General features: G+C 34.8%; 4 protein-coding genes across 9 annotated transcripts; 3 read left to right on the top strand and 1 right to left on the bottom strand.

Annotated features, from left to right (window-relative positions):
• Positions 1-870: 870 nt before the first annotated feature.
• On the top strand, positions 871-11,033 carry LOC142610264 (protein PTST homolog 3, chloroplastic). 6 transcript variants are annotated; one of them, XM_075782036.1, is made up of 13 exons: positions 872-1,179; positions 1,293-1,415; positions 2,219-2,373; positions 2,460-3,128; positions 4,889-5,087; positions 6,087-6,150; positions 6,240-6,290; positions 6,386-6,439; positions 7,098-7,217; positions 7,877-7,995; positions 9,652-9,703; positions 9,960-10,096; positions 10,641-11,033. In XM_075782036.1, exons 1-12 carry the CDS (start codon positions 1,010-1,012, stop codon positions 10,056-10,058), a joined length of 1,875 nt encoding a protein of 624 aa, XP_075638151.1. In that variant the 5' UTR covers positions 872-1,009; the 3' UTR covers positions 10,059-10,096; positions 10,641-11,033. The 6 variants fall into 6 exon arrangements, with proteins under 6 accessions (XP_075638153.1, XP_075638151.1, XP_075638150.1 ...); XM_075782035.1 differs by having other exon boundaries at positions 874-1,179; positions 10,634-11,033; XM_075782034.1 differs by having other exon boundaries at positions 877-1,179; positions 7,871-7,995.
• Positions 11,034-12,556: 1,523 nt separating this feature from the next.
• Positions 12,557-15,579, top strand: LOC142610265 (uncharacterized). The gene is made up of 6 exons (XM_075782039.1): positions 12,557-13,132; positions 14,478-14,575; positions 14,713-14,784; positions 14,887-15,011; positions 15,135-15,207; positions 15,312-15,579. The coding sequence occupies exons 1-6, from the start codon at positions 12,832-12,834 to the stop codon at positions 15,414-15,416; spliced, it is 774 nt and encodes a 257-aa protein (XP_075638154.1). The 5' UTR covers positions 12,557-12,831; the 3' UTR covers positions 15,417-15,579.
• A 2,750-nt stretch (positions 15,580-18,329) lies between these two features.
• LOC142610578 (S-adenosylmethionine synthase 3) lies at positions 18,330-21,242 on the top strand. The gene is made up of 2 exons (XM_075782420.1): positions 18,330-18,553; positions 19,733-21,242. The coding sequence occupies exon 2, from the start codon at positions 19,740-19,742 to the stop codon at positions 20,910-20,912; it is 1,173 nt and encodes a 390-aa protein (XP_075638535.1). The 5' UTR covers positions 18,330-18,553; positions 19,733-19,739; the 3' UTR covers positions 20,913-21,242.
• A 132-nt stretch (positions 21,243-21,374) lies between these two features.
• On the bottom strand, positions 21,375-22,852 carry LOC142610579 (thioredoxin-like 3-3). Its single transcript, XM_075782421.1, has 3 exons — positions 22,511-22,852; positions 22,349-22,374; positions 21,375-21,822 (listed from the first exon to the last, which is right to left on the bottom strand). Exons 1-3 carry the CDS (start codon positions 22,679-22,681, stop codon positions 21,603-21,605), a joined length of 417 nt encoding a protein of 138 aa, XP_075638536.1. The 5' UTR covers positions 22,682-22,852; the 3' UTR covers positions 21,375-21,602.
• Positions 22,853-23,258: the final 406 nt, after the last annotated feature.

The following is a 23,258-nucleotide window of genomic DNA, read 5'->3' on the forward strand; positions in this document are numbered from 1 at the left end:
ACAAAACAAGGCAATAGAAATTCAAAATAGAATTGAAGAAGGACCAGCAGACAAAATGAAAGAAGAAGAGAAAGAAGAAAAAGAAGATGAAGCAGTAGTAGTAGCTGTCTTGCCTCGGCCTCTCTATCTCTCTATGACTCTGTCTTGCCTCTCCTAAGTTTCCTTTCTTCTTCTTTTTTCCTTCATGTTTCAGACTTTCACTTTCACCATTAGGTTTTGCTGAGTTTTCTTCTTCTTCTTTTTTTATTTACATGGGTTATGGGCTCAGTTTTTCAACACGTGTGTAAATATATGGGCTGTAAATGTACTTCATGAGAGGGGCCGGCTGCGATAGTAAATCATGAGGGGCCTAAGCTAAAAATTGAGGGGGCCCAAGCTTTTATATATATATATATATATATATATATATATATTTGAAAAAATTTAAGCTGCTAATTTTTTTTTGGGGCCCGGGAGGCTCTGGCCCACTTAGGCTCCATCTGAGTCCGTCTCTGCTAGAGGCGTTGTCCATAAAAAAAAAAAAAACACAAAAGACGCAAAACCCAAATGCCACCTTAGTGTTCAATAATTGCGACTGAAGGTGCAAGAGGTATCATATCAATATATGAAACTGTGTATCTTACAATCTTACATGGTACTCGAGTACCCCAAATAATTTGAAAATGATGTTTCATCTTTCCTAAGAAAGACAAAAATGGCCTGTTTAGTCCCTCGTTTCAAACTCATATTTTTACATTTTAAACAATATTACGCACTTTCTCAATCAGATATTTCAAAAAACTATAAAACTCTAATATCTGATTACAAAAATCACGCCTCAAACTATTGTGCCAAAGCTCCTAATAATTTTGTCTAACAGTGATATTCGTCCATATCTGGCGCTTAGTGACATCCCAAATTCTTTTTACCGAAAAAAAAAACAAAGACATCCCAAATTCCTCACAGTTACCACGAAAAACAAACCAAACCTGTATGCAAACTCCCATTGCTCTGCTCTCTCTCATGGGCCATGGCTACCCTTTCTCACTCTCACTTCCTAACCTTCCTCTCACTCCCTTCTCGTAAACTCTTCTTGCTTCCACAACAACATCTTCACCAGAACAACCTACACTGCGAAACCCAGGAACACCCACCTCCGAAACAATTTACAACCTTTGCTTTGTCAAATAAAAATCCCAGGTTTCAGTTCCTGATATGCTTAGTTTTTGTGTGTGTCTGTTTCTTCTATGGTTTTTCTTTTGTATCTGATTTATGGGTTTTCTAATTTTTTTTTGTGTGTGTGGGTGTTTTAGTAGTAGAACTAGAAAGGGGAAGAGCAATGAAGAACTTTGCAATGACATACAGCAATTTCTCACTGAGTTCGGGTTTCCGGAGGATCATGTGCCTTCCACCAAGGAGCTTTCGTTGCATGGAAGGTAAGGTTCTTCAATTCTTTCTCTGTGTTTTTGCAGTTCATTTAGGTTCTCTACTAAGCTTTATTTAGAAAAGAAGAGCATCATGGGTTGAATAGTAGTAGATTGAAGTGTTACTGTTGAATTCTTTATCTCCCACATGCAGAAAAGAAGAGCATCATGGGTTGAATAGTAGTAGATTGAAGTGTTACTGTTGAGTTCTTTATCTCCCACATGTTTGAATTTAATTACCCTTTTGGGAAAAGATAATACTGTTGGTGCTATATTAGTAAATGCAACTATGTGGTTGAATTTAATTGGAGAGCCCAAAGAACTGAACCTAAAATTTGTCCCAAAAAATAAGTATGTTCTAACATGGTAGTGAGAGAAGTATTTTTGGTTAATTACTAAATGCTTGTAGAAGAGGGATAGGGAGCCTTATTTATGTCATAGAAACACATCTTAATTAGTCAACCATAACTGAAATTTATGATGTTTTCTTAATAGGTCATTTAACTAGTTCAAAAGGCCAAGATGAGTTTTTACAGAGTGGAACATTGAGGAAGACCTAAAACTGACAGAGATTATGATTTTTGATAGCATAGAATGGCAGAGAAGAATAAATTTAGTTGACCTCAAAGTTTTGGGACTAAGTCTTGGTTGTTGTTGTCATTGTAACAAATTGGTGGAAATGATTATGCGATGGACTCCATAATCTGTACATATTACAAATACAATGCGAATCATTTAATAATCTTTCTACAAGATGAAGGTTTTGTATGTATCCATCTTGAACTTAAAAGTAATATTTGTGCTAATATTTATAGGAATGACCTTGCAAACATTGTTAGACGGAGAGGATATAAACTGATTAGAGAGCTTCTTGCTAACTCAACAACATCAAACATTGATGGGCTTGATCCAAAGAAAAGCTTTGATGAAAACCAGGGTGCAATCAGTGACCATGAACATATATTAACAGGTTTATCTCAGTTTCTTTTAAGTGTTATTCAATCCTCATTGTAAATTACCTCTGGCTGTTATTGATACCCTGTTATATGTTAAAAGGTCAGGACAAGAAGGGGAATACTTTGGTTGTTGAACACGTCTCATCAACTGATATCTCCACTGTAGGGAACGATTACAGTAGTCCAAGTAGTGATTTGGATTTCAACTCTGGTGACTTTAGGAGCCTACCTGTAGAATCTTCATCCAATTTGTTTTTGGAAGAAAAGGTATCGCATAGATTAAAGGGTCATGATGAGAAAGTAAAAGACGTGGCTGAAAATGCTTTCTTGTCAACTGAAGATTCCACCATGGAAAGTTCAAGCATCAATTTTGATCTCAACACTGATGAAAACAGCTGCATGCCTGTAGAACTTTCAGTCCTGGAGGAGAAGACTTCATCTAATTTGCAAGTTGAGGACAAGAAGGTGAATAAGATGGTTGAAGATGTGGCCTTTTCAAATGAAGGAAAGAAACATTATTCCTGGAGTTCAAATCCAGATTTCAATCCCACTGACTTTAAAAGTATGCCTATAGAGTCTCCAATCAGTTTGTCCTTGGAGGAAAGGCCCTCTTATAATTTGAAAGACCAGGATGAGAAGATTAAGAATAATGATGTACCTCTCTATTCTAGTGAAGATTCTCGCATGCCTACAGAATTTTCAGCGAACTCGTCCATTGAGGAAAAGGTGACAAAGTTTATTCAAAATGGGGATTTGGATATGATTGAGGGTAAGATTCTCTATAAACAATAGTTTTATACTCACTTCATCAGTCAATTTTTTTTTTTGGCATGTCACTAGTCCAGACGCTGGTGTTGATTTTGACATAAAAGTATAAGGTGCTTGACTCAACAATATGAAATATATTCCAAAAATTGATAGGGGATTGGTTGGAGTTAAGTGTTTGACATTTATTCATGTGTCTATCATCAAAAACAGAAAAACCCTTGAAATGGTATCAGAGGTGTCTCATCTGCCTATATACTTTCACATCTTGCCAACCTTTTCTTAATATGTTCCCTATTAAAATAGTGATGATTTATTTTCCTTTTGCTCTCCTTGTCCCTACGTTTTTGTGAATCCTAAAATGTGATAATTTTGATGGATAGCATGTGAAAACATGTAGAGGAAACTCACTCAGCATTTGAGCATACGAGTAAGGTGACTGCTTGGAAGCTAATTAGTCTGAGGAATACCTATATTATAAAGTTGTTTCAACTTAATATTTGTTACTTAACATGATCCAAGATGTTAGGCTGATGGCAATCTTTGTGCTAACATGTTGTGATGGTGTAGTTGCAAAGTTCTAGGCACTTTGGACTACCATAATTGGAGTATTGCAGTTCCCAAGCTGTATTACACACCATGGTTTTCACTACAATAAAACCGGCCTCATATGTGGGTTCTCTAAATAGTATTTGTTTGAATGATGTACACCTGATGAATGGACGTGCAGCACCTTCTCATCATCTTTATCATGACTAGGTAGTGGCACTTACCGCTTAGAGTTTTGCAGGAATAGCTGGAGACAGTTCTGCAGTACATTTTTATTTTTCATAGTGTTAGGCTCATAGTTGATGAAGTTAAACAGAAAGGGTCCATTTATCGTTTTTGGAAGAGAAATTATAATAAGTTTTATCAAGTTGAAAAGGGTAAAAAAAATAGTTAATTACGGCTAATGACCCTAAAATATGGGATCATTTGCAATGTGCTCTTAAATTTCAAACTTCTGCAATTAGCACCCTGATTCGAGATTTATTTGTAATTTCTACTGCTCATCCAAATTATAGTGCAAACTGATAGATTAATGGACAACTGTCCATCATAAATTATAAATACATTCACAATGTTTACCCTAAAATAAAAAGTCTTCAATTCACACCCTAATTTGAAATTAATCTACACACTAGTTGGACATTCTGGACACTGATTTAGATAGTGGGTAGCCTTAAAAATTAATCTCAAATTATGGTGGCAAATGCAAAATTCTGTAGTTTACGATGCACATTACAAATGCCTCTATCTTTTAGAGTGGATATTTGCAATTAACCTTAAAAATAAATCTCTTAATACCTTTAAAATAATTCCCTTTGTACCATAATTCTTCTCTACTTGATTTCATGTTAGTAAAAGAGGAGTGAACATAAGAAAGATGATCAAGAACACCTCAATTCCAAAGGGTTGAATATCTTCTTTGCCATCTTAATAGTTCTAGTATACTATTTATGAAAAAAAAAAAGGACGAAGGTTCAAGTATACTGCTAATGTTGCTTATTTTTTTGTTTAATGTCCCTGTTACCCTGTAGATAATTTTTCAACTACTATAAGTACATTGGTTTTGTATATCTTTTTGTCATTGTATTTGTCATGATACCATTTTGTATTTGTCTTTGTAGAATGATTTCTATCTTGAGATTGAATTTGTTGAGTTTAATTTATTTGGTGCCTTTGAATATTGAAGTTGAGTATGTGGAGCTGCTTGATGCTCAGATAATGCCTATGGTATATTAAATGAACGTGTTGCCGAAGAGAGCAAGGAATTTATCCAGCTGCAGAATTCGGTAGTGCAGCCTGCTGAAGAGCACTCTGGAAATCCGCTTAATGCTGGGAGTGTTGCTGTGACATTGAATGACAGTACGCTGACATCCAAGGATGTCACTCCTGCTGCACTAGTCACTCAACCACTTAGGTTAGTAGCTTAGTATTCTATAACATATGATAAAAGTGCCCAGGCCTGCAGCTCTTATTTATTTTCTTTTCTCAAACTGTTATAACCATTTGAATGAGTTTCACATGTCCAATTTCATGAACACTAAATCATGCTATTTATAATTTCTATTTAGTTTCTTCATTATGTAAGCGACACTTCTACTTATTGATTTCAATCCATTAATTTATTCTTGAAATTTTGGCATATGTTGTGAAGAATCTAGAGATGCTTATTAGATGAATTGTTCTTTATTATGAACAGCAACAACAACAATTAAGCCTTAGTCCCAAAATTTTGTGGTTGGATATGGATTCTCAATAGACTAGTCATGCTTGGCCACATGTATTCTAATCCTTCATTCTATTCTATCTAAAATCATACTTTCTGTTACTTTCTTAACTCACATATCCTTTTTTACTCATTTTATTAATTTAAAAAAAAAAAAAAGATTCCTCTACCTTTTTTCATTCGCCTCTGAACTTAACCAGACCATTATAAGCAAATTTCCCTCATCTTTTCTCATGAAAAACACTTGATTTATAAAATTTCATTCCTCAATAATCTGTCTTCTATGATTACCAGAGCCCTGCTAAATAGGCTTTCAAGGAGTAAATTAATAAGAAAAATAATCCAAGTACAAACCATAATCTCACATAATCCTCAACAAGATTAAAGTCAAGTTCAAAAAGAAATTTAGTTCAAAATGCAAAAATAAAATCTGGAAGAAAATCTGAAATGATTTTGCTCCTTGCATCATGATTTGGTTGTAGTATTCCGAACAGTTTCTCTCTTATGATCACATTGTCCATTTGCCAACTAACATCAAATCGGTTATATGCCAGTGAAAAAAAGTGAATGTATTGTTTCATTCAACTTCAGTGGATTTTCTATTTTTCTTGCTTCTTTGTGCTCTTTGGCTGGTTATGGGTTTTAATTTTTTCTTTGACAGTGTTTCTTTGGTGTTTAAAATCTTTATAGGGATGATCATGTGTCACCTGGACTATTAATGACTGCTAAGCTGGACAAAGATTTGGACGCAGAGGTCACACTTATATTGTTTTATACAAAATCAATTTCCATTGGCTGTATGTTTGACATTATTCCTTAATTTTTATGTTTTCTGTGATACAGAGTAGCATAAGGGAGAGGCAAGCTGATATTAATCATCTCAAGTTCATGCTGGTAGTAATCTTAATTTTTTTTTTTTACCCATATTGAATTTTGTCACATATAAAATAAATGATTTGGCTATTTACTGTACTTCTTGTTCTGATTAGCATCAGAAGGAGTTGGAACTGTCACTGTTAAAAGAACAGATCGAGAAAGAAAAGGTATATGAGCAACTCAAACTGATTATGTTTAAATGAGACCTTGCCAAGTGGCTGCATTTCTTTTTTTTTGATAGGTAATCAGAAAACTTTTATAAATGATAGAAAAAAAGAGGAATACAAGAAGTTCATGATGATGAGCAACAAGAAAATTTCAAGATTGGACAAATTGAGTGGTGACACACATTATGGAATCATTGATGATTTCTGATGGGGCCTTTTGTTTTCTTTTTTCTCAACCTTTTGTTCATGCAACGTTACTTTAGTGATTTATCATATGAATGTGGAATTACTGTAGTTGTCCCCCAACCTTACTAATAATACTCAAAAAACTGTTGCACCTCCACCAGATGCATAAGTTCTAGGAGCCATCTTGCTTACATCTAACTAAAAAGGGCACTGCAGGAAAACCAAAGTAAAGATATTACTGCTGCAAAATATAAGTTTAAGAAGGATTAAGTTAACATCTGATTTTCTCCAATATCCCAATGCGTGGTCTCCATCGTTTCATAAATTATAGGAACATATTGAGTCAACTGAAGATAGACATTTCTTTGAATAAATATTCATAGTTCAAAGAGACATGAAATCTTAATTTTTAGAAATGCAGTTTTTGATGCAATAAATACCTATTTTATTTTTGCATTTCACTTCTGGCCAGCTTGCTTTGTCTGATTTGCAAACCAAGGCTGAAGCAGAAATCAGCAAAGCCCAAAAGCTTATCTCAGAAAAAGATGCAGAATTACAAGCTGCTGAAGGAAGTCTTTCAGGACTAGAAGAGGTACTGCATATAACATTTTGCTTGGACTGATTTTGTGTGTGAATGTGTGTATACAGTCACAGTGCAGTCACTGCAGTGTCTGGGTTTGTTTCTGAATATGCAAGGCAGTAGTCAATTTTCATGATTTATGCTTATATTGCTGGAATTGAAGGATACTTTGTTGGAATACTTCCTCTTACAAATTACAATACTCTTCCAAGCTCTTTATTATCCATGAACTAGAAACCACAAATTGAGAGTATTTTTGGATTCCCCAGTTGATGCCTCCAACAAATGGTGAAACAAATCTGAATGGAAGTCTAGTGGAAAGAATATCTTAATGTAGCATGACACATTCAAGTAGCTCTCCTGCAAACTTGGACTCTTGTTGGAAATGTAGACATGCATCAATCACACAGTGGATATGTTGACACAATATGGAAAATGAATTTGATAGTTCAAAATATAGATATTATAGAAGCGTATAAGAAGCAAGATATCAAAGTAGTGATATTATATTACATTTTCACATCAGAACTATCCATTCCAATTATTGTTTGTATACCTTTTAACTGACACAGTTTGTCAGCAACATGAAATTGGAATCTGCATGGACTTTGGTTGAAACTTTATGCCTGCTGACCAGGATTGATTAATTCCCCTGTTGTTTTTAGGTTCAGATTCAATACTTTGGGGAGGGAGAAATTGTGGAGGTGTCAGGTAGCTTCAATGGTTGGCATCAGCGGATTAGAATGGATCCACAGCCATCATCAAGTATCACAGACCCCAAAGCCTCAAGGTCTTTAATTTTTTGCCAAATTCTCTATTTACAATTCAGCATCACTGTCAAGTTATTTTAATTTTGATAACTAGTTCTTTCCAATCTAGGTTTCAGATATTCAACTTGTTATATCTTAGTAGGTTAAAAAGAAAAAATAAATGACTTTTCTTTTGGTGATGTTTCCTTCATTCCTTGAAAAGGTGTTTGTTTTATGTTTTCATCTTACTCCCATTTCAGTCAAGCCCACCCTTCCTCTTAAAGCATAAATCCTGGCTGGTCTTAGGCTTTAATGATTTCTAATAACTCTGGAAATTTGTCAAAAAAAAAAATACAGGAGTAAAAGGTCTCAAGAAGAAAATCATCAGGTAGAAAGTGACATAAACATGTCTATGGTATCCAACTAGAGAACTAATGCTTAATTGGTCAACCTTGACATGCTAGATGCTTGTGGTGTGACTGTTATCGGGGATGCACGGACGTGGCAAAACGGCCACCGCACCTGCGTCTGACGCGGTGACGCGTGAGGGACGCCGCTGCTTGCACGTCGGTGCCGCGTCCATTGTTTTTTTTGTTTTGTTTTTTTTTTTTTTTCACGACTCGCGCCGACTCGGGCCGTATCGGGCAAAATCGCCAAAACCCTCTGTTCTCCGATTCAGGCCGAAATTAAAAAAAAAAAAAAAAAAAGGTGCAAAACGCACTGTTTCAACTTAATATAACAAACCCTAAGCACTCTTCAGTCTTCACTCGTCTCTGTGCTCTGCTCTCTGCCTCTCGCCTCTCTGTCACTGCTCTCCATCTCCCCTGTGAGTGTGAGACACTCCACTCACTCAAATCTCACCGACCCACTCACAACATCACAGTTAAACTCAAGTCTCAACTCAGCCACTCACTCAGCCACTCAAACCTCACCGACCCACTCAGCCACAAGCTTGACCCACTCTCAAGAGTCTCAACTCAGGTATCAAACTCAAGCCGATCTGATTTTTTTAGTCTGAAGCTCACCTCACTTGATCTGATTTTTTTAACTGTGATGTTGTGATCTGATTTTTTTAACTGTGAACTGTGATGTTAATAGTTATTATGAATCTGTGAACTGTGATTATAATATTTAATAGTTATTATTAATTTTTTATATAAGCTGTAATGTTGTGACTTGGGTTTGATTTATTATTAATTTATATAGTTATTATGAATCTGTGATTTGTGATGTTATTGTTAATAGTTAATAGTTATTATGAACATCATGTTTTAGTTATTATTTACTAATTGCTCTTAAATTTGATATATATTTATATAATGTGAAAAAGTATGCTTAGCAATATATTAAAAAAATGAACAAAAATAGTTTTAATAATTTTTTAATTGCCGCACCCTGCCGCACCCGCACCCGCACCCTACTTTTTCAAAAATTGCCTAGTCCCGCACCCGAATCCTGAAACGCATCCGTGCTTCATAGACTGTTATTGACAATATGAGCATAGAAAATAGTGTTCGAGTCGATCAATGTCTTTGTGATGGACCACATTGGCATTGCACTTCCTCTTAGCACACTAGATGCATCTTTTCTGGCTCAATCTTTTGTATTAAGAATAATAATTTTTTTTTTTAATGTATTTGCTGCTCAAACTTTGATTAATTAAGTAATGAGCTTACTGTGATAACATGTTCTTCCAGGAATTCTAGACTTTGGTCAACCGTGCTGTGGCTTTATCCTGGGACATATGAGGTGTGAACATCCACTATCTAATTTCTGTAGCAATTGCTGATACTGATGTTTGAACAGAATTAATTGTTTCAGCTATGAGGGATTTTTCCTGATTTTAGGAAGATTCCTAGTAGTCATTTGTTTGGATTTTGTGAAGTCATTATATTAGTCACTGCTATAGAAGTGGTGAAGCTGCTGTCTGATATTAACATATAATATATTTTCTGTTAAAGAATTCATAACTTACTCCCTAGAAGCGACATCCTGTTTATTGCAGATAAAATTCATTGTTGATGGCCATTGGAGGACTGATCCTCAGAGAGAGTCAGTTACTAAGGGTACCATATGTAACAATATTCTTCGAGTTGACAAATGATAAAGTTTTGGCTGGTGGACATTTTTGCAATCCATAAGGTAAATTCTTTTTACTTCCTCACTGTTCTAATAAGATTTTTGATTCAAAGTCATAAAGCAAGCGCAGTGGGCTTGTCATACTCCGTGGGAACTTAACTTTATGGAACTGTCTCAGACCTTAGCCTTACATCTGAAGCACCGTTACTGTATGCCAACTCTTGTAAAATTATGCATGGCCAATCACTAGATGGTTGCAGGTAGAATTTTTACCGAATTTTATTGCAGTTTGTGATAGTTTTCAATAAATCTTTAGAAAATTTACTTCTCTTTTTAAACTAATTTTCATACCTAAACTAATAATGAAATCACGCTGTTTAATATCCTCCAATTATGGCAAGGTTGGCATCAAAAAGGTTTTTATACATAGTTTCTTGATTAATGGTGATTTTTGTATGGATTTCGTATGTCTTTGCGGCGTTGTCATATTCCAATCCAAGAATGTTTATTTGCTTCAAATAGCTAGTTGAATTCTGGTCATATATATATATGTGTGTGTGTATTTCAATTTATGCTTATTATGTTGGGGTTATTGGTTAGTGTACAGAAAACAATGATAGAGTGCTTGGAGTTCTGTACTATCCAAGAAAAGATCAAAGCTTAAAGCCACGTAGGTAAAAGAAATGGAATCAGGCCTTCAAGACCATGCAGATTTTGGATTGATGTTGCTATCTTGTACCATAAAAATTAAGGTCCTTTAGCCTATTATGTGCAACGTTTAGTATTCTTTTACTAAGTTCAAGTGATAGCCCTGCAGTAATGGCGTTCTTTGTAGTGTACTGTGTCTATGGTTCGAATTCCACCCCTCCCCTTCCCACTATCTACCTATTAAAAAAAATTTTAGGTTTCTTTCTGTTTTTCTTTCCTTTTATACTTGTATTTTCCATATTCACTTGGTAAGCCAGCATATAACCTAGCAAGAAATCAGGTGGTTTCCATCAGAAATCCATAATGCTCGTGAAATATTGAAGCCTGAAAATGTTGGGAGTAGCGATTTGATGGCATTTCTGGAAAGGTTGAGACTTCTTAGGTTAGCATTTTACAACTGGGAAATTTGATTTTTAGGACAAAAAGTTTAGAATGTGAAAAAGATTTTTAAAATTGTCCCTGTAAACTTATTAATCCCACTAATCAAAGCTATTTTGAGCTTATTAGAATTTTGAGGGGCTTTTTTGATAACCCTTGGTACTTGGTGTTGGTAGGCAGCAAATGGGGCCGAGATTAGTTGGCCTAATGTTGTGGCAACAAATCAACCAATAAAAAAAAATGAAAAGGGCAACAAATCAATAAAACTATATATGATCTCCTATCCAGCATGACTTAATGATTCTGCCTTTACCAAGTAGAGGGAAGTGCCAAATTTGTAGTCAATAACTAGAGTAAAATACTACTGGGATTCATGGTTAGTGTGCTAAATTCAATCTCTAATCCTTGATGACAAAGATATTATAAATTATACTATATAAATCTTATTAAGATGTGTTAGTTTATAAATACCAAAAAAAAAAATTTCATAATGAATTTTTTTTTTTGTGAATAAATTCATTATGAATTATATTTATGTCGATATGAGTTTCCAAGTACCTATATAATACAAAATAACATTTATTGTTGTTATGATCTTATTAAGCTACATCAATGTAGCATTTTGACCTGTAGTCCAATTTGTCCAATTCGGTCCCATTCAGTTTATTCCAGTCTATCTGATCCGTTCTAGTCCACTGCCGTTAATTCGGTCTATTTTGTCCCATTTGAGACATTTCTGTCCAATTCAGTCCACTTTGATCTATTCGGTCTACCTTGGTCTATTTCGATCCACTTCAGTCTATTTGAGATTAATTGGGTCTTAAATTTATAAATTGATTTTTTTTTTTGTAGATTTCCTTTCTAGTTTTTGGCTCAAAAATATTTTTCCCTTTAATTTTTAGGTTGAAAAGTATGAAATGAAAATGTTACAATTGTAAGCTTATGTAGTAATTTAAACTTAATGTAACACGTTACATATGTTCCATAGAATCAGAGTGTACTTTTTTTAAAAATAAAAATTCTTGGATATGTTCAAATCAATTAATCAATTATAGTTTCTTTTTAAAAAATATTTTAATAACATCTTCTCCCTTTAAATTTAAAAAGTACTATAATTATGAAATCGCTATATATTGTTATTGAATGCAAAATAATTAAATAACACATGCACTATTTAACCAAAAATATTTTACGTTACATTCTTACATCATAATTATATTACATTTTTCTACTTATTGCCTGTATTTGAGACTAGTTTGTAGTAAAATTTGTAGTAATTTTAATATTTTTTGGTTTGGGGTGGGTAGGAAGTGCATATGCTAAAATATATTATCATTTGGTACCATCGTTGACTTTGCCCTCACCAAACGTAAACAAAGCCAATGCCTTGCTCTTGCGTATGGTCCAGCATGAAAATGTCATGCTAAAAAGATTAGCGGGGAGATTAGAGGTTCGTGTTGAGACCACGTGTAAAAGTTTTGAGTACGATGATGTCTTATAAACTCTTTGTTACAGTTCAGTTGGCGTGTCTCTTTCCTCGCCTTTCCTATACTTCCTCTTCTATCTATCTTCGCTTTTCACTTTCTTCTTCGTCTTTCTAGTCCAGTAAAACTAGCTACTGTACTCTACTCCTATTTTGATAAACTAAGCCTTTAAAACTAGTGTACACTCTATTCTATTCACTTTCTTGCTATCTTTGTGTCCACAAAGAAATGTCAATACTCAATGCCTGTGCTGCTCTTCGTATGAACTTTATGTCTCCTCCTCTGCTTCCTCCCTCACCAACTTTTTCCAAAATCCATACCGAAACATGGGCCACTACAAGAATAACAAGAAGATCAGCAAGAACACTAGTTATCGGTCCCTCTTTTGCAATGAAGAACGAGACTAGTAAACATATTGATAAGGTTGAGGAAGATGAAGAAGTAGAAGAAGAAATGGAGGAATCCCGTGAGACGCTCTTGCACTCCTTTACTCCTTTGCCTTTGTTCTTTATGGCCGCTCTTCCTGGAGGTAAATGTTGTTACCATCTTCTTTTCAAAACATGGGTGAATGTATCATTAATTTGCCAAAAACATTCTATGGATATTGTATATTCCTTGTGTACTAGGCTACGCTTCTCTTTTTCAATGAATTTTATTACTTTTCAAAAAGCAAAATTTAGAGGTGCTTTATATTTTTTAGAAGTTGGCTACTAGATTAATGTAAATGTAGAAGTAGCCTAAGTAGGATTTATCAAAACTGTACAAAGAGGTTTATGGTTTGGTTTCTTTGTAGTTTGTAATGGCGGTACTCATCTTGCTCCATCAAATTTCGGAGGAATGATTTTTTTCTTTTCATTGTAATTTTGAGTCTAAGGGTGTTGGAGGGTAGGATAAAGAATCCTAGTTTCTTAGAAATACTTCAATATGCGCCAAGTTTGATATGGGGAACAGGGCACGGTATACTGGAGATGAGGCCAGAGAGCTTTATTTGGTGAATTGTTGAAATTCAGGTTTATTTGTTTTGAAGTTGGGCATGTTGGCAGTGGTACATTTTAGTGTAATACATTGAGGAAAACTTCTTTGTCCTATTAATATACAACACACTAATGCTAATTAGCTTCAGTCTTCTTCCTTTTCGTTTAAGTGACTAAATCCTTGAATAACCAGCGATCGCACTGATATAATTCAAAAATCTAAATAGGAACCAAATCATCATACATTGTAGAAGAGGGCTGAGAACATTGTATAATTTGTATGTTCTGATTCTTCTGAATATACTTTCTGAGTCCTTATTACACTGGGCATAAGATTAAGTCAGCAACAACCTCTCTTAGTACTTTAAAGTTTTAACTATTAGAGGCAAGCCATTGTTAAAAAATCTATAGATTAGGACTTCAAAACTCAATGATAGGTTGCTGCATTGTGGACGATTTTAACTTTTAGGTTCTGCTGGTCGCATTTGTTAGGTCACTTGGAGGAGCAGCACCTTTTGTTTTTTATCTTTTAAATTAATTGTAAATAGGTCTGAGCAAGCGGAGTTTTCTTTTTCTTTTCTTTTTTCTTTCTTTTTTTCTGATGATTGAGTTTTTCGTCCAAATGGGAGTGAAAGCTTCAAACCAATAGTTTCATAAGATGTGCTCCTAGCTAAGTGTGCTACCCCTTGGGGATTTTGCAAGACTGAAGTTTTTACTTTGTTACAAAGTATTAGTTAGCCTACTGCAGAATTCATCTACTTGTAAAGCGTATCTAAAAATTCTTTTGCATAAGCCAGATGGTTAGTTATTTATGAGCTTTAACATTAGCCTGATATTACTTGGTAAAAGTCTTGAGACATTAACATCTGAAAAACATAACTTTTAATATGTGAATTACAGCTGGTGCTGTGAGGTATCTGTTTGGGCCTTTTGTTGAGCTTGTTAAGTCATGGAATCTTCCTGGCTGGCTTGTGCATTGGGGTCACCCTGGAAACATGGTATAAGAATTTCCTTCTGTTTCCCTCACTCTTATCTTACATAATATAAACCACAAATTACTGCAAATATTACCATCAACTTTCTGATTTATAGTTACATCATCCAATTGTCTACCGTTTGATCGTTGAACCTGTAGGCAGTTGTGCTCTTTGCCATGGGTGGCTATGGAACATATCTAGGTTTCCGTATACGTTTTTCTGATGATGTGGTAAGAAACTAATTACAATGTTTGCTTATTGTAACTAAAAAATTGATGCTGGTTCTAGTGCCATGATTTATTTTGGTGACACGCTGTACTTCATCAATTCAGGAGGAGAAGGCTATGGCCAAAGACTTGCACCCAAAGCTTCTAGCTGGGATGTTTTTCTTCTTCGCTCTTGGAGCAACTGGTGGGATAACAGCTCTACTCACTTCAGATAAACCCATCTTTGAGAGGTACTTCTAACAATTATGTTATATATATAGATAGATAGATAGATAGACACACATCATTCTAACTTAGAACAGATCATCTTTATTTGATTTAGAGAAATTGAACTTTACATGGTTGTTTTGCAGTCCTCATGCTGTTACAGGTTTAACTGGCCTTGCTCTCCTGACCTTACAAACCACATTGCCTGCATTATTTGAGGTAATCATGATTTTGAGGATCTGAATTCTATGGTTTTTCTTCTTTTTATATCTATTCCCAGTCTTTTCAATCTCTTATTTTTCTTTTTCACATTAATCATGCAGAATAATCCAGGATTGCGAAATGTTCATGGTATCTTGGGTGGTGGGATTATGACACTGTTTTTTGTGCACGCTGCTCTTGGACTTCAACTTGGGCTCAGTTTCTAATCACACCTTGTCCTCTTGGACTCTATGTCATTCAAATTTGTTTATAATTCACATTCTTTTGAACATTCGGTTGTTAAGCAGAGAAATTGTTTGTAAGGTATAATTTGACAGCAATTTTCGGAGGACATGATCAATGAGATTATTGTGATTGCATGAGGCCCAACATATATTTCTAGGCTTAAGAAGCAACTTATGTCATTGTGTCATTTGAGAGTTTCTAGTGTTACAACTTTAGGGGAAAAAAAAAGAGAAATGATATGTCCACAACATTTTTACAACAAATCATAGGTGGCAGGATGTTACTGGTTGTTATTGTTGGGGCAAAAAAGTAATCTTAGTGTTAGGTTCAAATTTGAACCAATAACAACTAACCACCTATGATTTGTTGTAAAAATGTTGTAAAAATGTTGTGGACGTAGCACCTCTCAAAAAAAAACTACTACTTGTCTCAAAAGTTTAAATTATATAAAATAATTAATTTAATTATTTAACAATTACTTTAACATATTGCGAAATTTTGAAAGTCCCAACTTCGGTTACCATTTAAGATGGAATTACTAGTAGATTCAATAAGCACCAAGGGAACCATGGTTCCCCAATATTTTAAACAATTCTTAAATATGTACTTATATATATGTGTGTGTTGATTTTATTACTTAAATTTATTCAAATAGAATCTCAATCTTATTAGTAAATACGGCAATAATACAGATTCAATTTCAAAATTTTATAAATGTTCAATTCATAATAAAATTATAAAATTCTATGTTGATTACCAACCTATCATTGAACTCATTTTTTGGCTCAGGACAAAATGTGAATTATAACAAGGCACACAAGTCACTTACTCAAAAAATCACGTCATGACAACTAGGCAAGTCGCCACTTCCCAAATTCTTCTAAATTCTACACTCACCAACTACACCAATCTCCAAAAGAGCAACTTATGGTTCATCTCTAGCTTGGGAATTAGGATATCATAATTTTATCTTTGAAATTGATTCTTTATAGGTATTTAAGTTTCTTAATTCTGCTATTCTTATATCTTCATCTCTCAACGTATTTATTTCTAATTGCAAGACCATCTTTGCTACATATGGCAAGTCATGGTTCAACACACATCTCGTAAGCAAATATATGTACTAATAGTTTAGCTATTTTTGGGACATAAAATATTGATTCTTTATGTATTGAACTTACCCTTCATCCGTATATTGTTAGTAATTCTTTTTTTTAGTACCATATTTTTGAGAAGTCAAAGAACTCTCTCTTTTCTCCTAGACTAGTTAATTATGCGATAATTAATTATGTGACATTTTGATTCTTCTATCTATCTATCTAGTAAAAAAAAAAAAAAAGAGAGAAGCTTACTTGTAAATGATGCAGAAAATGTACCCAAATTAACTCTCTTGAAGAGAAAATCTTCTTCTTTTCTTTTTCTTCCTCTTTTTTTTTTTTTTTTTAAATGCTTCATGAAGAGAATATCTGGTCATTAGAGTTTTTTCCCCCTTTACATTTAAAATACAATACAAACTATATAATATTGGTGTAATGTTTAATTATTTGTTTGATTATACTCACTTGCGTTCCTCCATTGTTTGTTTGATTTCCCATCAATTTTAAACGATTAAATCTATGAAGCTTTTTTTAAATATTAGTCGTTACATTTTATGGAAGCAGAGTTTTTTTCACAAATAATATGGTAATTTACATTTAAAAGAAATTTTTTGAAAACTTCACTTTTATTCCATATTAACCTCTTTAACTCTTTTAAAAAAAGGCAACAATTTGAAATAAAAATATTTAGCTTTTATATTATTGTTTATTTTAGCACTGCCTTGAATGACACATATATCTGACTCCACGATTGGATGGGATAACATTAAAAAAAGAAATCCATCAATTGCAAATTGTATGGAATGGTTTCTTCTTCTTCTTCTTTTTTCCTTTTTTTTTTTGCTAAATAATTGTATGTAATGGTTTCACTTTCATCATTCATGCATCCAATAATCGCCAACATTCTGAGCATATACTTTTGTCCTTTGTAGCCATAGCCTAGCATGCCATGTGAGACTTGACCCACTTTTACTAAAAGTCTCATTCTCATGGGACTACGACCCATTTGGTTAGAGTTAGACAAACGGGTTTTGAATTTGAATGCTTGCACTTGCCCACGAATAAAATACGTAGTAAGAGACATGATCTCATTGTTATGCTGGGTCCGGGTCCTGCATCGAACTCGGACTTCGGAGTCAGGATCCACACGTGGTAGGCCCCACCAAGTACTGGATCACTCGGCATCTTCCTAGAAAATCTTAGATGATGACGGTATTTTGATACGGGAACGCAACTTCAATCATCACAACCGTCCATTTGGAGTTGGGATAGGTAGAAGTTCATCAAATTATTTATCTACATTATAAAAACAAGTTATACGACTTTAAAAAGCTCTAGTGACACTATTAAACATACACCCAAATTTACAATTAAGTGTCATTTTATGATTGGTGCACCTAAATGCATTTTTTCAGCAACTAAACATGACACTCCCACGTGTAAATGCTTTTATTTTTAATGGATATATACGTTCAAATTCCAATCTAAGCAATCCAAAACAGAACAATAAAAACTTGGTATAAGCAGAATTTTGTGTAAATGTTTTAACGTAATCACAAGTTGACAACTAAACATGCTTAGAACTTGAGTGTAAATTTGGGTATGTGCAAGAGGGTCATATGATTGATTAAAAAGTACACATCTCATAGTTGGTGGGAGTTTTCCATTCTCGAGTCACAATTAGCAACTCAAATGGTTGGTGAAAAAGGGACCCACATACCAACCACAAATGTTAGGTAGTTGATGTGAACTGCAAAGCTCAAACGCGAATAGAGCGGGCAGCATAAAAGGCACAACACTGCAAAGCCAAGAGCACAGAAACAGAGAGAGAGCGAGTCAGACGAAGAAACAGCTCCCTCTACTAACTACTACCAAATTGCCAAAACTAGATCCCTTACTATAAATATATACGATATAAAACCAAACCCATCTCTCTCTTTGTTTCATTTCCTCTCTCTCTCTCTCTCTCTCTCTCTCATTCCTCCTCCTTCTAAGGCATACATACAGGCGCAGCTCTCCAGGTTCATATATCTATCTATCTATATGTCCATTTTTCACTACAATATCTTGAATAAATGTTGGTCTAGATCTATGTCCAATTAAAAAGATCTTGCAATTGTTCAATGTTTTTAACGTTGAGTTCCCACATTTTGTTTAGATCTGTCTCTGTTGTCACACACATTTTCAATGTTAAATCTGTTTTCTTTTACTAACAAGATCGGATCTTTGGGTGGTCTTTGTTTTTTGCTCATTTGGGTGTTTGATTTTCTAGTACCGTGGGTGTTCCAACTACAGTTCCAAACTTCTGTTAAGTTTGACCAATATTTCTTCAAATCGTCTTTCTGCAAAATTTAAAACCATAATGATATCATTTTTCTCTGTTTGTTTTTTTTTTTCCTTTTTTCTCAAAGAAAAGGTTAAGTGAATCTACATCGGTACTAGGATGGGGTTGTAACAGTAATTATCTTACATCTGACATTCTAATTCTCTGGTTATTGATTTTGGCAGTTCGTTAATTAAGCCTGCTTATCTAGGACATTAGTCCCTAGATATGCAAATTAAGGATCAACTGTGTCACATTAATTGATTTAGCTTTTCTGATTTTACGGTGCATCAATTACCATCACGTGCATGTCATGGCTATAATACATTGGGTGGGTGTCCCTGTTTTTTTACTCGGTGAACCATGCATCTTTCTTTTCTTTTAATATAACATTACCATGTTATATTAAAAGAGAGATGTTCAGCCCTGGATAATGGGCAAATATGATTTGTGTTCGTAACAAACTTCTTCATTATTGTAGATAAAAATGATAAATAGATAGTTATATCCTCAATACAAACTTATCCTTCACCACCATTAAGTGAAATGGAAGAGTTTGGTTACAGTCAGACAAGTTATGGAGCTAGTGATAATTCTCAGAGTAGATACAAGTAATACTAATATGTAGTCTTTGGCATTATTATATAACCTTGAAATGTATATATGGTGAAAATGATGATGATGTGGTGTTAATGTCAATGGATGATGGAATTATTGGCTCCTTTACTAGGAAAGTTTATGCATGGTGCCCTTCATTTTTCTTTTTGTAGTGTCCTTTTGTATGTTGACATTTTTAGTTTCATGGATGTTTTCTGTAAATCTAATCTTGAGATCTCAAAGTGGAGGATCACTAACATATCATATCTTTTTTCCCCAGTTTAGAAATGGACACCTTCCTCTACACATCTGAATCTGTCAATGAGGGCCATCCTGACAAGCTCTGCGATCAAGTCTCAGATGCCATCCTTGATGCCTGCCTAGAACAAGACCCAGAGAGCAAAGTTGCCTGTGAAACATGCACAAAGACCAACATGGTGATGGTCTTTGGTGAGATCACGACCAAGGCTAAAGTAGACTATGAGAAAATAGTTAGAGGTACTTGCAGAGGCATTGGGTTTGTGTCAGCAGACGTAGGCCTTGATGCTGACAAGTGCAATGTCCTTGTCAATATTGAGCAACAGAGCCCTGACATTGCTCAAGGAGTTCATGGCCATCTCACAAAGAAACCTGAGGAAATTGGAGCTGGCGATCAAGGCCACATGTTTGGCTATGCCACAGATGAAACACCTGAGTTAATGCCTCTAACTCATGTCCTTGCTACCAAACTTGGTGCCAAGCTCACTGAGGTCAGAAAAAATAAAACATGCCCATGGCTAAGGCCTGATGGTAAGACTCAAGTGACTGTTGAGTATCAGAATGAGAATGGAGCCATGGTCCCTATCCGGGTGCACACAGTTCTTATCTCAACTCAACATGACGAGACTGTGACAAATGATGAAATTGCCAAAGATTTGAAGGAGCATGTGATTAAACCTGTCATCCCATCCAAGTATCTTGATGATAAGACCATTTTCCACCTTAACCCTTCAGGTAGGTTTGTCATTGGTGGACCTCATGGAGATGCAGGACTAACTGGCAGGAAGATTATCATTGATACCTATGGTGGATGGGGTGCTCATGGTGGAGGTGCTTTCTCAGGGAAGGACCCAACCAAGGTGGACCGCAGTGGTGCATATATTGTTAGGCAGGCAGCAAAGAGTGTGGTGGCTTCGGGTCTTGCTAGACGCTGTATTGTGCAGGTTTCTTATGCAATTGGTGTGCCAGAACCACTGTCAGTGTTTGTGGACTCCTACAAAACAGGGAAGATTCCAGACAGGGATATTTTGGCTCTGATTAAGGAGAATTTTGACTTCAGGCCAGGAATGATGGCCATCAATCTAGATCTTAAGAGAGGAGGAAACTTCAGGTTTCAGAAGACTGCTGCTTATGGTCATTTCGGCCGTGAAGACCCAGATTTCACATGGGAGACTGTGAAGCTTCTCAAGCCCAAAGCTTGAGCAAGCAAGCAAGTTTTTTGCGGATGGTTATTATCATAGCCATTATTATCCTTGCAGGAAATGAATAAAGAGGCTTGGATGCATACATAAGATGCTGAGGATGAATATCACAGCCCTGATAAGAAGACGGAAGAGATGTGTGCTTTAAGTTGAGGTGTTAGCAAACATAGGAACCTACAGCTTTTGCTTCATCTGTCATTGTCTTTTATTCATTTTTTTCGCCTTTTTTTTTTTCCTTTATTCTTCAAATATTGTTTCTGCAACCACCTGCATTGTCTATGATGACTCTATAATGTCATTTATTTGAATAGATCAATCTTGAATTTACTATATTGTTTCTTCTAAGTAGATCAGGGCAACTGGTTTCGATAATTTGAATAAGTTACTGCCAATGATTTGAGAATTATCAATTGTGAATTTAACCGTCATTTATAGTTTGCAATTCATAATTAGTACCAGACATTTTTGAAGCAATAGTAGCTTGAAGACATTCAATCTAAAGATTCTGACACCCATGTGAATCTTACAAGCAGAACAAGAAAAAAAGAATTCATTACAAAAAAAGAAAAAGAAAAAAAGACACTGCTGATAGCTCATGAGCCAAGTATAAATAAGGTTTAACAAATTCAGAACCCTCACAGTAAATTGTCTCTACAGCTGAATATCGTTTGTTCATCCTGAGATATGTCTTCAGGAGTGCAACCACAAACGATCGTGCAGCCGCTCTTCTCCAGCACCATACATCTCATCTACCTTTTCACCATCTCGGTAGAAATGAAACGTAGGTGTATAACGTATGTGCTGTGTTGTTTCTGGGCATTCGTCAATATCTGCATATATGAAAGAGAGCTTTGGGAAATTGTTACTCAGCTGACAGAATGAAGGGAGGATCTGGCTACAAACACCACACCTGAAAAATACTAACAAATCAAAATTAATCCATATCATAGATTCTGTGTAGGAATTTCATGGGTTGTTCAAAAAGAAAAGAAAGGAACAATTTCAAATAGAGAACCATACAATGAGATACAAGAAACTAACAAAACTCATGTAGCTAAAACCAATGGTTTTAACAAATAAGAGCAATCATGAGAAAGATTGCAAACGCTCATTGCTAATGGTTTTCAACTATACTTGAAACTATAGCCTGCTATTAGTAATGGAAGACCAAAGTGAAACCATTTGTAATGTAAAAATTGATCCAAGCAATTTCCACAGCTCAATTTTCCCCACCCATTAGAGGATAAACGCAAGCAAAGTCCACAGCATTAAAAATCAAAATTTAAAAGCCAGTTTCTTGGCAAAACTGCCTCTAACTCATACAAATGCAAACTCAATATGCCAACTATCATTACATCAAACACATGGTGTTCACACAAGATGCTCACAGATAAGATAGGGAAAAAGCCCTCTAAACATTTTGTTAAGTTACTTACCAAGAAGCACCATAATTGACAACTGCCTGCAAGGATTTTATCATTCAAAAAATCAATAAACTGAAGCTAATCAAAACATGAAAAACCAAACAAGCAAATATAATTTCAAAAACAAAAACAAAAACAAAACCCAGAAAATAAAAAACATCATTGAGTGCTTACAGGGGTTTTGGAAGACTTAATTTGGAGAAGAATGTCCTTGAGGCTTTGATCACTGGAAGCACTTTTCAAGTTTCCATGGCGATTCAGTGGAAGATCCAAACCTGTGCCATCCAACCCTTTCTTTGCGCTGTCTTCATTTCCATTCGTAGTAGCAGCAGACCCACCTTCCATTTTCCTCTTCTTCTTCTTTTTTTTGCCTTCAGTATACACAGTGAGTGGCTGAGAACTGAGAAGGTCTTGGTTTTGTTACTAGGAGTGAGTGAAGTGGCGAATCAATGACTACTTGTTTGTACCGCAATGTTTTTGCCGTTTGCATATCAAACACTTTCCTCGTGTTCTGAACTTATAGAGAATGATTATCATATTACTCTTTGGTGCAAGCTTATCGTATACACACTGCTGCCACGTGTACTGAAATTATGTTTGAAAACATGATTTCAAAGTTTAAATTAAAAGCTAAAATTCTAGGTACCCGTTATTGCACACTTTTTGTATATACATTACTAGATAAACTAAAGTCATGTTGGAATTATGTTTTGAAAATACAGTTTCATGATTTCACAATTTTAACTAAGGGAAAAACAAAAGAATTCCTTAAGACCGTTGGTTTATAAATTATATGTAGAAACTTTTTATGAAAAAAAAAAAAAAAAAACCTAAATTTTTTGACATTTTTTTATATTTTTCATAAAAGTGATATTAAAATTTTCATAAAATGATTCATTAACAAATGCCCTAAGTGCACCTA

Source organism: Castanea sativa, chromosome 9 (assembly GCF_040712315.1).
Source record: "Castanea sativa cultivar Marrone di Chiusa Pesio chromosome 9, ASM4071231v1".
Lineage (NCBI taxonomy): Eukaryota > Viridiplantae > Streptophyta > Magnoliopsida > Fagales > Fagaceae > Castanea > Castanea sativa.

What these genes read in the sequence shown, in the direction of transcription:
- LOC142610264 (XM_075782034.1), top strand. Translation starts at nt 1,010, where the DNA reads ATGGCTACCCTTTCTCACTCTCACTTCCTAACCTTCCTCTCACTCCCT. An exon ending in GAGCTTTCGTTGCATGGAAG is followed by an intron (nt 1,416 to 2,218) that starts GTAAGGTTCTTC and finishes TAATATTTATAG; the next exon opens with GAATGACCTTGCAAACATTG. An exon ending in TTTATCCTGGGACATATGAG is followed by an intron (nt 9,704 to 9,959) that starts GTGTGAACATCC and finishes TGTTTATTGCAG; the next exon opens with ATAAAATTCATTGTTGATGG.
- LOC142610265 (XM_075782039.1), top strand. Translation starts at nt 12,832, where the DNA reads ATGTCAATACTCAATGCCTGTGCTGCTCTTCGTATGAACTTTATGTCT. An exon ending in GGGGTCACCCTGGAAACATG is followed by an intron (nt 14,576 to 14,712) that starts GTATAAGAATTT and finishes TTGAACCTGTAG; the next exon opens with GCAGTTGTGCTCTTTGCCAT. An exon ending in CATTGCCTGCATTATTTGAG is followed by an intron (nt 15,208 to 15,311) that starts GTAATCATGATT and finishes TTAATCATGCAG; the next exon opens with AATAATCCAGGATTGCGAAA.
- LOC142610578 (XM_075782420.1), top strand. Translation starts at nt 19,740, where the DNA reads ATGGACACCTTCCTCTACACATCTGAATCTGTCAATGAGGGCCATCCT.
- LOC142610579 (XM_075782421.1), bottom strand. Translation starts at nt 22,681, where the DNA reads ATGGAAGGTGGGTCTGCTGCTACTACGAATGGAAATGAAGACAGCGCA. An exon ending in TTAAGTCTTCCAAAACCCCT is followed by an intron (nt 22,375 to 22,510) that starts GTAAGCACTCAA and finishes AAATCCTTGCAG; the next exon opens with GCAGTTGTCAATTATGGTGC. An exon ending in GTCAATTATGGTGCTTCTTG is followed by an intron (nt 21,823 to 22,348) that starts GTAAGTAACTTA and finishes AGTATTTTTCAG; the next exon opens with GTGTGGTGTTTGTAGCCAGA.